The sequence below is a fragment of the Anopheles marshallii genome, chromosome 3, assembly GCF_943734725.1.
Source record: "Anopheles marshallii chromosome 3, idAnoMarsDA_429_01, whole genome shotgun sequence".
In the NCBI taxonomy this organism is placed as follows: Eukaryota; Metazoa; Arthropoda; class Insecta; order Diptera; family Culicidae; genus Anopheles; species Anopheles marshallii.
Genome location: NC_071327.1, coordinates 71769769 through 71783580, shown reverse-complemented (window position 1 = coordinate 71783580; position 13812 = coordinate 71769769). Strand labels below are relative to the sequence as shown.

The window sequence follows — 13812 nt, the reverse complement described above, 5'->3', positions numbered from 1 at the left end:
ACGGTCGCTCTGCAACAACAACCGTTTCGCGCACACACAGCAAACCACTCTGCCTGCTTGGATGTAGAGAGCGCCCGTTCCTGCACTGGTTAGGCTTTGTTTCGTAATTTATTGCCCGCCTACCGTTGGTTACGCGCCGCTGGAAGGATGACCGCCCATCACGTTCCGCAAACGGCATACGGACCATAGCCGATAAGCGGAAACTACCCTCTCGGCGTAGGGTAGGCGGGTGGCACAAAACCGAATAATGAAAACTAAAATAGAACCATTCCGTGGTATCAGAAAACAACCGTCCGCACCGACCGTGCTGGGGCAACTTGGGTATCGCGCATAACTCCCGTACGCGATTTGCGATCAGGATTTATGCGCTCGTCCGCCTGCTTAGAGAGCAGCAAGGCAAGAGAAGGCCCTCTGCTACCTAGAGTAATATTTTTGGGCAGGGAGAGGGAAAAAGGAGTGTTTGGGGAGATTAGCGAAGTGGGGGGAAGGGGGGAGGGGGGGAGTCTTTAGCGTCAAGAGCAAAAAAAAAACATGGAGACCGTGCGAAGAGAGCGCAAACAACGTGAAAGGGCAGTCAAACACGCACACGGACAGCACAATACAATATTTGCGAAGGGGCCCATCCGAACGGGGGGAGGGTTTTTTTTGGATTGGCTTGGCCCCTAAAAACAAGAACTCCGCACCTGTCACACAAACACCATTGTGCACCAGCACTGGCCCGGTGAGCGAATGTTGTCGTACGCGTCCATTTCGTTTCGTCTAGGACAACACAGCAAAAAAAAAACGCGTTCGGCAATTTTTGCTCCATCTTCCACTCTCTTTCGCTCACTCTCTTTCTCTTTCTCTGTGTGTGTACTCCAAGTCCGTATCCTCTCTCTCTCTCCGGTCCAGCTTAAGGAGAAGGGGAGCGGTGGTTGGAGGTGTTTGCTCAAGAACACTAAAAGCACCGGACCTGCGCACTGCACGGATAATCGAGTAAACCGACCTCCGAAGAGCATATCGAGAGGGTGCTCCGATCGTGGACCGGGACATTCGAGGGACACCTCGCTCCCATTTTACCATCACTTGCTGGTACACGCTCTCTCGCTCTCTCTCTCCCTCTCGCTAGCTGGGCGCTCGTGTTGGGCAACTCGTAGTATCCTTTTTGCTTCCTGTAGCATCCGTAGTACAGGCTCGTAGGCTCGTTTTCACTCTCAAGCTCCCATCGCTTTCTCGCTTCCCCTCGCGTGTCACGTACACCACTTTGCTTCTTCTCTTTCTATCACTCACACACACACACAAGCACGAGCATGTAAATGATGCTAGGATTGTTCGTTTCTTTCGTTTTTCCTCCGGGTTTTTTCAATCTCTCTCTCTCTTCCTTTTTTGTTCGATTACCGCAATCAAGCGGACCCTGGTGAAGCGAGATTTTCCAAATTTTGGTTTAGTTTCACCAATTTTTGGGCACCATTTTTACATTACAATTTTCAAAAAAAAAAAAAAACGAAACCCAAAACCACGGGTGCATCCTGTTTGCATGCATCACATTCTTCACAATTTGAGGGGGGGACGGGGGTGGGGGGATTATCACCGTGGGTCGAAGAAGCACTTGAATTTCGGGAACCCAGTGCACATTGCGCCAGCACAAATGCGTACTAAGGTCAATGCAGAATTTTTTTTCCGGGTTGGGGGGGGGGGGGGATGGAGCTCACTTTTCCTTTTCTTCTTCCTCCTAGTTTTGCACTTTTTTTTTCATTACCTTTCCTTACAAGCACACAGCCAACGATTTTTAGACCAGCATCATGCAGACAATCACGATCCCGCTTGAACCCTGACTGCGGTGCGGGTTCATCCAAATGCTTGCCCCTGGCGGACACACAACCGGACAGCCGGGACGATGGCCGTGGGACCACTCGCAAACAAAAGCCAAAAAATACACCTCCGAACCACCTTTACGCCTTTGCCAAAACGGCCAGGCGAACGGCGACTACAACCACTACACCCACCACTACTGACACGCAACAAACGGCACACGGCGGGCCCGCGTTTTGCCTCCTCAATCGGCTGAGTGTTGCTGCCACACTGGCTGCTGAGATGGATGGTGTACGGTGAGAAAATTTTCCCATCCAACTTCGCACCTCCCCTCCTCCTCCCTCCTCCCTTCTTCCCAACACCCCGCCAAAAAAAACCGAAGATACTCACCGCGCTCACCGCTGACTCCTGTCACATCCCGGGGGCACATATACACGCACGAGCAGCACACGAACGAACGGTTTTTCGCCCCGGCCTTTACCCGTCGTGACGGTGGCGATGGTGGTCGTAAGCGTGGTGACTTTTTGTTGGACAATTTTAAAACTGTCGCATCGTCGCCTTGTGACGCCATCAAGCGCCGCTTGGTTGGGGTGCGTTGTTTTTGTTGGTTCGCCTTTTTTTGTTGTATTAAAACTGTTCTGATGTGTTCTCTATGCCGCTACAGGCCGCAGCAGGTCCACACTCGAAGTGACCAGCGCGAATGACGCTGTCAACAGGGTGGCACAGGGTTGTTTTTGGGGGGATGGTGATGGGGAGGGTGCTTTCCTTGCACCTTTCCCGGTCTAAAAATATCCCCGTGACTCATCGTGACGATCTGCGATGACTGCCGGTGCTACAGAATTGGTCGCTTACGATCCATTCTGTCTCTCCTTTACCTCTCGTTCTTAATTCCATTTCCACTACATCAATATCGCATTGGGAAAAATCAATGGATATCGAGCAAAGGAAAAAAAGAAAACCTCCCCCAAGAAGTGTCAAACAAATGCGACCGTTTAGATTCTGCGACACAGCGCCACCGGTCCGCGGCTTACTTACGCGAACGGTAGTGGAAAATGGTAAAATTAGAACCACCCCCGTAATATACCAGAGGCCGCGGACCATATAGCCAAATGGGGAAGGAAAACGTATTACGGTCTGCAGTCATTATTCGTTTGTCCCCACACGCCATCACACACATTGATGGTCTTAAGCTTGGGACACCTTGGGCAAAATTATGGCCTAAAGCAACTTGACGACACCCACCACCACCGTCCGGAAGCATTTGAAGTGGCCCCATTCGCCTGCGACGCTTTTGCAGGTCACGCTGCAGATAGAGTGACCACGGCGGCGGCAGGATTTACAACCCAAGTCCGTAAGCTGCAGCTGTATTGCGGTATTCGTAATGTGTGGTCGCAGTTTGGGATGAAAAATGTCTACCAACGTCGAAGGAACTATCCGCGCAAAATAAGGTTTTGTTGGAAGTTTCCGCGTAGTTTCGATGGGCACGTGGTGAATGGACGACCACGTGGTGTTAGCAGAATTTCAAACCAAATGATCATTGTATCAACGGTTTTGAGGTATATTGATGCAAAGTCCTTCTTGTTTTTGTAATGCGTATTGAGAATGAGGTGTATTGGTGAGGTTTCTCGCTTATATCTCGTTAAGTCTGATGACTCTAACTTAATGTCATTGAGGGTGACTTTGAGGCGTGGAGGTTTAGACAACTTTCAACCTCTAGTCTGCTTCGTCTGCTTAACAAAACCATCCGACATGGGTTATGTGACTTAAGGAGTTGTTAGTCCGTAGGCGCTTCGACGAATCGGGCAGTTTCCTGAGGGTTGTCCTTCCTGTTTGAGCAGACTCCCTTGGGGGTGGGTTCTCCTCTGACATTCCAAAAGAAAGAAGTTAATGACACTGTTATGTGGCGCTCAGCAAATGGTTTAGTCAGATTATTCGATGTCAAAGATCGTTTCCAGATGATGTGCGTGAAGTTGACTGCAATCCAGGGACATGCTGTAGTTCCAAAGAACATTGATGTTATACTCCTTAGACATATAATAATTACACATGAACTCATATACTAATATACTCTAATACTCTTAGGGCCTCTTGCTACCAACAAGGGTATACATACTCATACTGAGTAAGTCTGTAAGTAAGTCTGAGTAAGTCACAGATACAGAGTATATTGGTACATCATGGAACTTAAACAATCTTTCGTAACTTTCCACTCGTTAAAATCTTCATCAAAATACAAATAACACCGGCAAAAGGCGTCCAGTTATATTATTTCGAATATCTTAATACCATCGTTGGGGGAAGTTTCACTAATTTTTGTCACTTTATTCTATCTTATAATGATTTCTGGGAACTTACTAACCCGCTCTGCGTGATCTAAACAGCATGCACTTGATCCAATATTCAAGGCGAGGTTTTCAGGAAGCGCTAACGAAGGAAAGACTACGGGTGCGCTATAGTAATAAGTTAACTGAATGAGAAGTGCAAGGTCGTTGTCCGTAGCAAAGGCTAAAGTGAAAAAAAAACATATCTTCTTCATTCAGGTGCAAACACACAACTTTTAAGCCCATCTCTGATATTCCTTCACTTTTCAGTATGTTTACCTAAAAATATCTCCAGCAAGCCAGTATGATCGTTAGGTCAAGAAGAAGAAGAAGAAGTGCGGTGTTATAAAAAGAGAACCTTGAAATTACCGCCGAAAGAATGGACCCCATACAAATGGTATCAGTAGCAGCACCGAAATGCATTAGGTGATCTAATCAGTTTGCAACGCTTTTTCTCACCTTTATCTTTTATCGAACACAATGCAATATCTGAATGATAAAACTCATCCGAGATAAACGACCGTTTACACGACGCACAATGAAAAATGTTTTGCCGCAATCAATTTCTTGGCCGGTTTCGAGCTAGCAGATAGTAAAAATAAAAACGATTATTAAATGAATCATGCGATAAGATTGATTACACATAAATCAAACCTATTGGAAGTATATTTGGGTGTTGGGAAATCGATTTAAATTTCACTTGCGCAGTGAAGAAGCAGAAGTACGAAGAAGTACTCAACATTAAGAAACAAATTGTTTTTTTTTTATGAACTATTAAGGTCAAATATTGAACGAAGATATTCTTTCAGAACTCATCTTACTCTAATCTTGCTGTACTAATGTACGATATGAGCAAACGCATCCAACTTTGCCTAATTTTCTACTTCAACTTGGAATTTATTTCAGATCTCAATTCATTAACCCGTAGCTTTTTCGTTGAAATGGTACTCGTTGCGCGTCAACTTATAATAACGGCCCCTTTGGCGGGTGGGTCCTGCAGTGTCAAAGGTTCGTGATGCCGCTTACAACATACATCCCCAGCAAGATGCACACATTTGCTCAACAGTCCCGAAATCACAACAATGCCGGCAATGATCGAGGAAAGCCGCACAATAAACTGAGCAATGCTGTCCCGATCCTGTCGCACGAGTACCCGCAGCGCAGACATATCATACTTGAAGTAGAGCCCCGCTACACCTTGCATTCCCTTATCGACATCTGAAACGAAAGAAGAAAACGGCGGTGATTTTGTAATCTTTAGTAATCCTCTTGTCGCACGCGGGCCCACCGATCCGGTGAAGTGACCCCGCGCGTAACAGCCCAGACCCGGGCGTCCTGCAGCAACATACGTCAATTGTGGATCAAACAGCAAAAAGAGGTCGTAAAATGCAAACATGCGGTAATGGAGATCGTAATGCGCTTTAGCTGATATGACCTGAGTACGGGAGAGACCCCAGCAAACCCGTCCTACCATCGCGAAAGCCACCGTTGCTCTATGAGTTTATCGTCAAAAACAAAAAAACAAAATGGACGATTCGCATTATCGATAGGGTTCAACCGAAAAAGAACAGGGATTTGCGTTTAAGTAGGAACAATAAGTGTGTGTATTATTTTTATTCCTCTTCAGCGGTGTAGAATGCGATTTCTACATACCTGCGTGTTTCTTTGCATCGCATCGATATCTATCAGTATGGCGGATAAAGATTAAAGAATAGATATGGCGAAAGAAGGAGAGAGAGAGAGAGAGAGGTCTCCCTTGCCTGGTTAGCAGCAGTACGCTTGACCGGGCAAATCAGGCAACGTGCAGTGCGCACCACAAGTTAAGCTTCACTGATCGCGTGTAGTTCATTCAGTCGTGTTCGTACCACGCAACCGTCCAACATTGTAGGGTGCTCGTGAAAAAAAAACTCCGTGCTTACTGTCAAAGAATCCAGTGTTTTTAACAAAATGTCCGGATTCTTTAAGCAGTTCTCCTGCATTCTGTGCAGTAAGTGACGTGAAACAGCGTGAAGTTGAGGATGAAGATGTGTCCCGTTGATACTACAGAGTGATTCGTTCACAGGTATGATGCTGCTGTTTTGTGGAGGTATGCACATCGGCTGGAGCATAACGCACCTGAACATGAGCGGCAACAGTTGGGCGGTAGGCATATCCGTGGACGAGTATCGGTTTGCCATACTGTCGTTCTTTACCGGGTGTGGTTTTATCCTACTGATCGTAGCAGCCACAAAAACGCTACTCCCCACACGCATCTGGATCATGCTGTCAGCGTTATTTTTCATCATCAATGGTGCGTTTTTCGTCGCCATGCCATCGTACTATGCAGCAACGGTGGCAACACGCATTATAGCAGGTGTGTGGGTTTGTGTGTGTAGTGACCTCCACGATCGTAACTAATTCACAATGTTTTTTTTTTAACAGGCTTCGGTCACGGTATCTGTCACGCCGTTTCGATAATCTACGTGGGCGAGATTGCGTCGCGGAACTATCGGGGGAAACTTGTTACTATGCTCGTGTCCAGCATCATTGGCGGCATTGCACTGTTCACCGTCCTGTCCATGGTGACGACCAATCCGATCTTCATCGTGGAACCAAACATGGATGCGAACCGTGCGGTCGGTATCGTTATCCTGTCGCTCAGCACATTCGCCCTACTGACCGCCTGGTTCTTGGTGGTTGAATCTCCCCTGCATACACTCACAACTTCCGGCAACGAATCGCTTGCACGCGCCAACCTGCTCAAACTGCGCGGCATGTCGGTGGAATCGCCTTCGATAATGGACGAGTTCGAGGATATGAAAACGCTCGCATCGGAAAGTGAAAGCCTGTCGCCGTTCTTCCTTACCCAAGGCAATTTCCCACCATTCCAGTTGGTGCTGTTGGTAAAGTTGGCCAATCTGCTGTTCTTCAATTACTCCATGAACACCGCCAAGATGTCACTGATGTCGCTAATGTTTACGCTGACCTTGTTTACACACAACTGGGCGCCTCCACTGTTGATGCTGAGCAAATTTGCTGGTTCCGTGTTTGCTATACTGATCATCGATATGCTCCCGCGTCGGTTCATGTATGGTATCTCGTCTACCTTCACCGGTACGTTCATGCTTGCGCTCGGTATTATACTGGCCACGTACGACATTGTTGACACCTGGATACCGCCATTCCTTTACCTGGTGGCCGAAGTTTTCAACACCTTCGGCATGTTGCCCGTGTCGGAAATTATGCTTTCGGAAGCATTCCCACCGAAAAAGCGTGCCCTTTCCGTGTCCTCCATACTGATATGCGAGTACGTCGGACACATGGTGGTGTACATCATCTACTTCAATGTGCCATCCACGCTTACGAACACGTACATCAAGACGCTTGTGTTTTCGGGCGTGATTTTGCTCAAGTGTGTCATCGCGGTACTGACGATACCGGACACGCGGAACAAATATCCTCGGGAAGCGGTACACATGTATATGCACAAGAAAAAATAAAACTAGATAGTGTTGCAACTAATTTAACTCTCAGTCAAGCCACCCAGACAAGTGTCATAAATGTGTTCCATTTGTCTTCCCTTGTTTCAATAATTATCAAATGCGAAATGGTTTTTTTTTTTTGCGAGATTAAGTCACAGGTAGGGGGTAAGTCTTGTCCAAAAGTATATTTTTCTGCGATTGCGTAGTGTTATCGCTCAACGACGGAAACATCAATATCAGTCAAATCTGTTCTGGTTCATGGGCTGATAAAATTCAAACGAGCCTACGATAAACAACCCCAAAAACGCTGATGGCCCTGATAAAGATAAAATTTATGACACGCGTTGTTTACTCACCGATTAGTTGTAAATTTTCTCGCACGGTGTATTGGTAAGTTTTGGAATGTGAATAAAACTTTTCCACATCCGTCGGAACAACTTCAATGAAGTACTGCATCATAACTTGACCTACCAAAAGACAACATACGCTCATTTAATATTCTACAGGTGAATGCTAAACATTCCCAACTGAAGTTACCGTTATCGAATAATTTCTCATCGCCCTCGAGCGGATGGATAATACCGGCGGTGTGATCACCGAAGCTAAATCTATTAATTCGATGCGAAAAATTGGTCTGCGTGTTGGCAAAAATGTTATTCAAATGAATGTGTCCGCGTGAGAAATGAATGGTTTTGCCGACGGTGATATGAAAATTGCCTGCAACCTGCAACGATAAATAGACGGGGAATGAAACGTGATTAACCCGTCGCAGAGCATAGAAATTCCTTCTTCTTTCGCGACTAACCTTGTTCAACGTCAACACACCATGAATACGGCATGCATCGTGGGGTTTGGCTGGAATGATTACACGTTCCGGCATGCTATACACAACGGCGTGATCCGATTTGTACAGTATCTCCGCTATCGAATGGTATTCATTCCGGAGGTACGAATTGTGATGCTGCATGTAATCGAAATGTACCCGTTGGCTGGGGCACAGCTCGAACCAAGTGTCTTCCTCTTGTAAAATGCCGAAGGAAAATACATTTTGATTTGTCGAATCCAAAATATCGGCTCCTATGGCTAAAAAGGGCCATCGTTGATTGCAATTAGTACACGCGAGAAGGCAACGTGTCGACGTGGCACAACTTACATTTGCATGGCATTGCAACCGTTAGGTCGATGTGTACTTTCAGCTTCGATTGCAGATCCGTGTCCGGTACGAACGTAAATACTAATCGTGAGTCCATGTAGTACGACACTTCATGGTAGATAAGGAACAAAATTACCAACCGGCTGATCAACGACACTGCAATGAAAAACATCAAAAAAGCAAACAATTGCATCTGTAGAATACTTGCAAACATTATTTGAAAATTGATGATTTTTATTACATGTTCCACCGACTCGTGTTGGTTGTACGAATTCTTCCTTTACTTTGGGAAAAGCGTCCAGTCGAGAAACAGCATCTAGAGCCTGTTTCACACCACGGTAGCGAAGCATTTTTTAATAAAAATAAAAAACTGTTTCTGTTCTGTAAAGCCGCAACGAAAAATGCGGCTTTTGAGTAATGTTTCTCTGACTGAAATGTTTTGGTTTGTTTGTTTTTTGACAAGCAGCTGTTACCAAGATGCTTAGAGCAACTCGTTCCGTGCACACCTTGGCAATGTGCAGTCAACGCGCATGGCTACCAACTGAACGAAGCGTTCAACGATTTCCTTCTAGTGATGGGCAGACTGATTTCTGCTCCGGATCGGATCATATTTATGTTGTACAACAGTTTTGCGAAATAATTAAACCTATCCGAACGAATAAATAAAAGTAATGAGCGTATAGCTCATAATCAATGCATTTATTGAATCAACATTCTATTGGTTTGATTAAAAAAGAGACAATTGTTTATTTAGAATAATACATTAATTAAGTTTATAGAAACAGCATAAATTTTTGATTTACTCGAACGACCTAAAAGACATTGAAAAATATCAACAAATTCGAAATAAATTTACTCTATTTCTGATGTTTTATTATATAAATATTCACATTAAGATACAGAGACGTTTACCAAGAACAAAAATTCTACACACATTTTGCATAAATCAATATAAACATGAAAAGAGGATATTGAAATTTCAACCATCAAAAATTTACATTCATTGGAGAGAAAAGGAACACAAGTTCCACGGATCGATGCATGGATCGGATCGGATCGAATCTTTGCTGGAACGGACACATGATTCCCTGTTACCGTATGCCCAACCCTAGCTCTTTCTTACTTCAACTATCGCCGGAAAAGCCATGGCTCCCGTGGTAGGTTAAAATAAATACTGAATTTTCTGTGTTTTTGTGAAAGTTTCGTAACTAAAAGTATTTATCATGAAGGGCAAACTACGCTTTAGCACAACTGTTAATAAATTGAAACGTTTGTATGGTGCTAAAAGCGTGAAATTGCAGTCTAAATGTGCCACCCTAATGCACGTGTCAATGTGTACGATTTGCTATCCACCCAGACGGCGGCACGGTCGCGCTGCTCGTTCGCTTGCCTACCGGACGATTCCTAGCTTACGTTGTGATCACTGAATCGAAAGTTAGGGAGTATGTGGTTATTATTGCTATCAACTGATGTGGCAATTCTCTTCTTTCGTTTGTGTAGGAAAAGGCAGTGAATGCGGTAAAAACCAAGCCCGCTGCACCCAAACCAGCGAAGAATGTGCTGCGCGGAAAGAATCCCGTGAAGAAGAAGCGTGAGCATCTTCGATATGGCATCGACTGCACCAACATTGCCGAGGACAACATCATGGATGTTGCAGACTTTGTAAGTACACAACGGCTCGATAAAATATCTAATCAAACGAAAAAGGGCTTAAAATTTTTATTTTATTTTTCTTTTCCAGGAAAAGTATCTGAAGGAACGCTTCAAGGTGAACGGTAAGACCGGCAACTTGGGCAACAACGTTACCTTCGAGCGCCAGAAAATGAAGGTGTTCGTCAATTCGGATGTGCACTTCTCCAAACGCTATCTCAAGTACTTGACCAGGAAGTATTTGAAAAAGAACAGTCTGCGCGACTGGATCCGTGTGGTGTCCAACGACAAGGATGTTTACGAGCTGAGGTACTTCCGCATCAGCTCGAATGACGACGACGAGGAGGAGAATGAGTGAACCGCGAAGTTGAAGCGATGAAGTGATTGGTGAAATATTCTGTAAATCCATTTACGTGAAAACCAATACAGAGGTGAATAATGGCAAGATAATTTGCGATTTTCATTCAAAAACAAACATCAAAACTCGATGTGTGTAGTAGCGTAAGTGCATCACGAATAGAATCCGAAACGGTGTAGTGAGTTGGGTGTTTATTTTATTTGCGCTTTTTATCGAGCGGAGGACAATTGTACAAGGCCATCTTGCCCGTTGGATGATCTCTACTATTTGCCGAACATTGTACCTCAGGTTTAAATGAAATTTCCTATTAACACGTTCAGCGCCGTGTCGAAAATCACGATAGTTACCGTGGGGCCGCTTTCAAAGCATAGTTGGTTTTTTGTATAACGCATTACCCATTTTTGGTAACTATTGGCATTTCCCAAATTTGGGTGATAAGGCGCTGATCGTGTTAAATGGAACATGTCGATTTCACCGTGTTCCGTTGATTAAAGATCGTAGTACGCATAGAAAAATATGAAACCATAACCATAACTAATTAGCAGATCCTTTCAGACAATCATAGCCTGTCATGGTAACGATGACTTGTAAAGAACCAGTACTCAAGGATCGTACTGGCTCTATAGTCAATCATTCCAAAACGGCGTGTCGACGTGTGTAGACGTTCCAGAGTTTCCCCGCAATAGATAGACTGTGTCAAGCAGAATATTCCTGCCGGGTACGCCCAATTGGAGCCTGCAAGCAGTGGAGCTAAAAGTTTTAAATTGTTGTCCCTACCAACATCAGTAGGAACTACATTTTAAGAAGAGTAACATGTCGTACTTGAAGCAACTAAGGTGTCAGAATTGCCTGGCGAAAGTAAATACCGTCCATAGACTGGAAACAGAACTATCTACAGCGATAGCACCAGTGATTGTGTGCCAAAAATGTAACTCTCCTGTGCAATTCATATATCGTCATGGATCAAGAGAACAATAATGTAACGTAAGTCATGCCAGGTGCGTATTGAACGTGATTTATTCTTTCATGAATAGTCTTTTGGCGTGCCTGTAAAGAAAGTTACACTGACGCACACATTAAATCAGTGCATATGGTTGTGATATGCATGTTGCCTTTTTACCCTTTTTAAATCCTATTCTCACATCATGCCCTTTTCCAGATCCTTGGATAAATCAAACTGAAGCAGCACTATAAGATAAGACGTAGCACTTACACGTTACGTAACACTAACACTTACACTTACACGTAAGACGGATACACTTTGTTGAGCGCTTTTGTTTTGCCCGTGGACGGCACATTGGGGGTCGATTGTCTTTGCAAGCTTTCCAGAAAAGCATCCAGCATCCTGGCAAAACGATAAGGATTCACCGTTCGATTAATTGGAGTCGAGAATGTATGCGGGGGTGATTTCGGGTGATGTTACCAGTTCAGTTTCGTTACGATACATTCCGTCGATTTGACCAGCGTTGTAAATTCCAAAATGGTCACCTGGAACATCCACAGCGGATACACAATGGCAACGATCGCGAAATAGCGCGCCTTACTGTAACGAATTAATAACATAATTTGGTTTACAAAACTACCTTACCTCGGATATGTCAAACTCATTACTTGTACTGTGCGTAGGCTTCACACAGCGATAAAATGAACAGCAATCCGATGGACAGCGGTACGAGGAAGGATTGCTTCACCGGTACCTGCATATTACGGAACTGGTAGTAGCGATCGTTTATCTTCGTGTTGCTACACTGAATCCCATCGACGTACACACATTTCATACGATCCGTACGCCACAACGATGCATAGCAGACGATCGTGCCCAGTACACCCGAACTAACCTGCGTCATGTACGCTAGGGGGATAGTAAAAGAACAATTTTAACCATTATAATGCAATATACCAAACCAATCGATTGGGCAGATGGTACCGAAATTGAAAATGCTTGGACTGTTGGGACGAAGCTCGTATAGAAACATATTTTCCACCACTGCCTTGTAGAATCCGACGAGATAGCCACCGAATAGGACGATACTGTACAGCAGACGCATAATGGATAGCGAAGGCAATCTACCGTCCGCATCTGCTTCGTATGAATTGTAAAGCTGCAATCCAATAATCTAGCAAGATGCAATGAAAAAAAATGCAAGTTATCCATGATTAGGCCTAAGATCTTCAGGCTAATTGAGAGCACTCGGGACACAAACTTTAGACCAAACGGTCGAATAGGATGGTGAAGGTTTCTCCATGCTGTGGTGCCTGCTGCTGCTATCGGTGTCCCAAACCTGTTGGCTAATGTCACCGTTTACGGACCACCGCACGAATGTATGGGGCCCGAAAAGAGCCATAAGACTAATGCGACCTATACACATTAGCTAATTGCATCATAAATAATTATTCATGGTAGGATATTGTCATGGAGGAATAGTGAATGTAACACCTTCAAGTAAGGAGAAGCTTGTACACAGTAAGTGCCTGTGTTATGTTGAGGAGTGTGCACGTAGACCATTTCTGGGCAATAATATTTAGACAAGTGAGCATACCCGAAGTTCGGTTCTCCAAGAGACCATAAAGGAGATTACACTGTTCAACAAGTAAGTAAATAATGTATTCTTCTGTTACGCAGTAGAATACCGCAGCGGGATAGTTAGTTCTGGTTAGTCAGAGATCCATCATTGTGAAGACTGTAGTGAACTGAATCCTTTTCAGTTTCATGGTTCAAGAATTTTGAGGAGTTTTCAATCTATGCGCACTCATGAATCTTTGGAGCAGAGATTCTTCTTCATTGGCACAACAACCTCAAGAGGTTAAGGCCTGCCATTTCTGACTTTCTTTATGTTTATTTACCCGTAGCGGGATAGTCAGCTCTGCGTACGGGAACAGAGATTCAGATTCATTTATTCAGTTCAAAGATTCATAGAACCTCAAGATCCTATGAGCACCCATGAATCTTTGGAGCAAAGATTCTTCTTCATTGGCACAACAACCTCAAGAGGTTAAGGCCTGCCATTTCTGACTTTCTTTATGTTTATTTACCCGTAGCGGGAGATTCAGAGATTCAGATTCATTTAATCAATTCAA

General features: G+C 44.5%; 4 protein-coding genes across 4 annotated transcripts; 2 read left to right on the top strand and 2 right to left on the bottom strand.

The window, feature by feature from the left end:
- Positions 1-5070: 5070 nt before the first annotated feature.
- On the bottom strand, positions 5071-9076 carry LOC128711867 (endoplasmic reticulum-Golgi intermediate compartment protein 2). Its single transcript, XM_053806753.1, has 6 exons — positions 8968-9076; positions 8727-8882; positions 8379-8656; positions 8111-8297; positions 7930-8040; positions 5071-5330 (listed from the first exon to the last, which is right to left on the bottom strand). Exons 1-6 carry the CDS (start codon positions 9074-9076, stop codon positions 5071-5073), a joined length of 1101 nt encoding a protein of 366 aa, XP_053662728.1.
- Positions 6060-7591, top strand: LOC128711865 (uncharacterized). Its single transcript, XM_053806752.1, has 3 exons — positions 6060-6099; positions 6175-6465; positions 6534-7591. The coding sequence occupies exons 1-3, from the start codon at positions 6060-6062 to the stop codon at positions 7589-7591; spliced, it is 1389 nt and encodes a 462-aa protein (XP_053662727.1).
- Positions 9077-9871: 795 nt separating the features above from the next.
- Positions 9872-10801, top strand: LOC128715715 (60S ribosomal protein L22-like). The gene is made up of 3 exons (XM_053810627.1): positions 9872-9883; positions 10227-10388; positions 10468-10801. The coding sequence occupies exons 1-3, from the start codon at positions 9872-9874 to the stop codon at positions 10732-10734; spliced, it is 441 nt and encodes a 146-aa protein (XP_053666602.1). The 3' UTR covers positions 10735-10801.
- A 1172-nt stretch (positions 10802-11973) lies between these two features.
- On the bottom strand, positions 11974-12980 carry LOC128713110 (uncharacterized). Its single transcript, XM_053807973.1, has 5 exons — positions 12939-12980; positions 12662-12851; positions 12346-12586; positions 12158-12277; positions 11974-12079 (listed from the first exon to the last, which is right to left on the bottom strand). Exons 1-5 carry the CDS (start codon positions 12978-12980, stop codon positions 11974-11976), a joined length of 699 nt encoding a protein of 232 aa, XP_053663948.1.
- Positions 12981-13812: the final 832 nt, after the last annotated feature.

Excerpts from the sequence above, each read along its gene's own strand:
- LOC128711865 (XM_053806752.1), top strand. The coding sequence starts at position 6,060 with ATGTCCGGATTCTTTAAGCAGTTCTCCTGCATTCTGTGCA. Across the intron at positions 6,100-6,174 it reads GTTCTCCTGCATTCTGTGCA|GTATGATGCTGCTGTTTTGT; the intron begins GTAAGTGACGTG and ends ATTCGTTCACAG. Across the intron at positions 6,466-6,533 it reads GGCAACACGCATTATAGCAG|GCTTCGGTCACGGTATCTGT; the intron begins GTGTGTGGGTTT and ends TTTTTTTAACAG.
- LOC128711867 (XM_053806753.1), bottom strand. The coding sequence starts at position 9,076 with ATGCTTCGCTACCGTGGTGTGAAACAGGCTCTAGATGCTGTTTCTCGA. Across the intron at positions 8,883-8,967 it reads AACACGAGTCGGTGGAACAT|TGTCGTTGATCAGCCGGTTG; the intron begins GTAATAAAAATC and ends TTTTCATTGCAG. Across the intron at positions 8,298-8,378 it reads GTGTGTTGACGTTGAACAAG|GTTGCAGGCAATTTTCATAT; the intron begins GTTAGTCGCGAA and ends TTATCGTTGCAG.
- LOC128715715 (XM_053810627.1), top strand. Across the intron at positions 10,389-10,467 it reads TCATGGATGTTGCAGACTTT|GAAAAGTATCTGAAGGAACG; the intron begins GTAAGTACACAA and ends TTTCTTTTCCAG.
- LOC128713110 (XM_053807973.1), bottom strand. The coding sequence starts at position 12,980 with ATGGAGAAACCTTCACCATCCTATTCGACCGTTTGGTCTAAA. Across the intron at positions 12,587-12,661 it reads TCCAAGCATTTTCAATTTCG|CGTACATGACGCAGGTTAGT; the intron begins GTACCATCTGCC and ends CTATCCCCCTAG. Across the intron at positions 12,278-12,345 it reads GAAGCCTACGCACAGTACAA|TAAGGCGCGCTATTTCGCGA; the intron begins GTAATGAGTTTG and ends AATTCGTTACAG.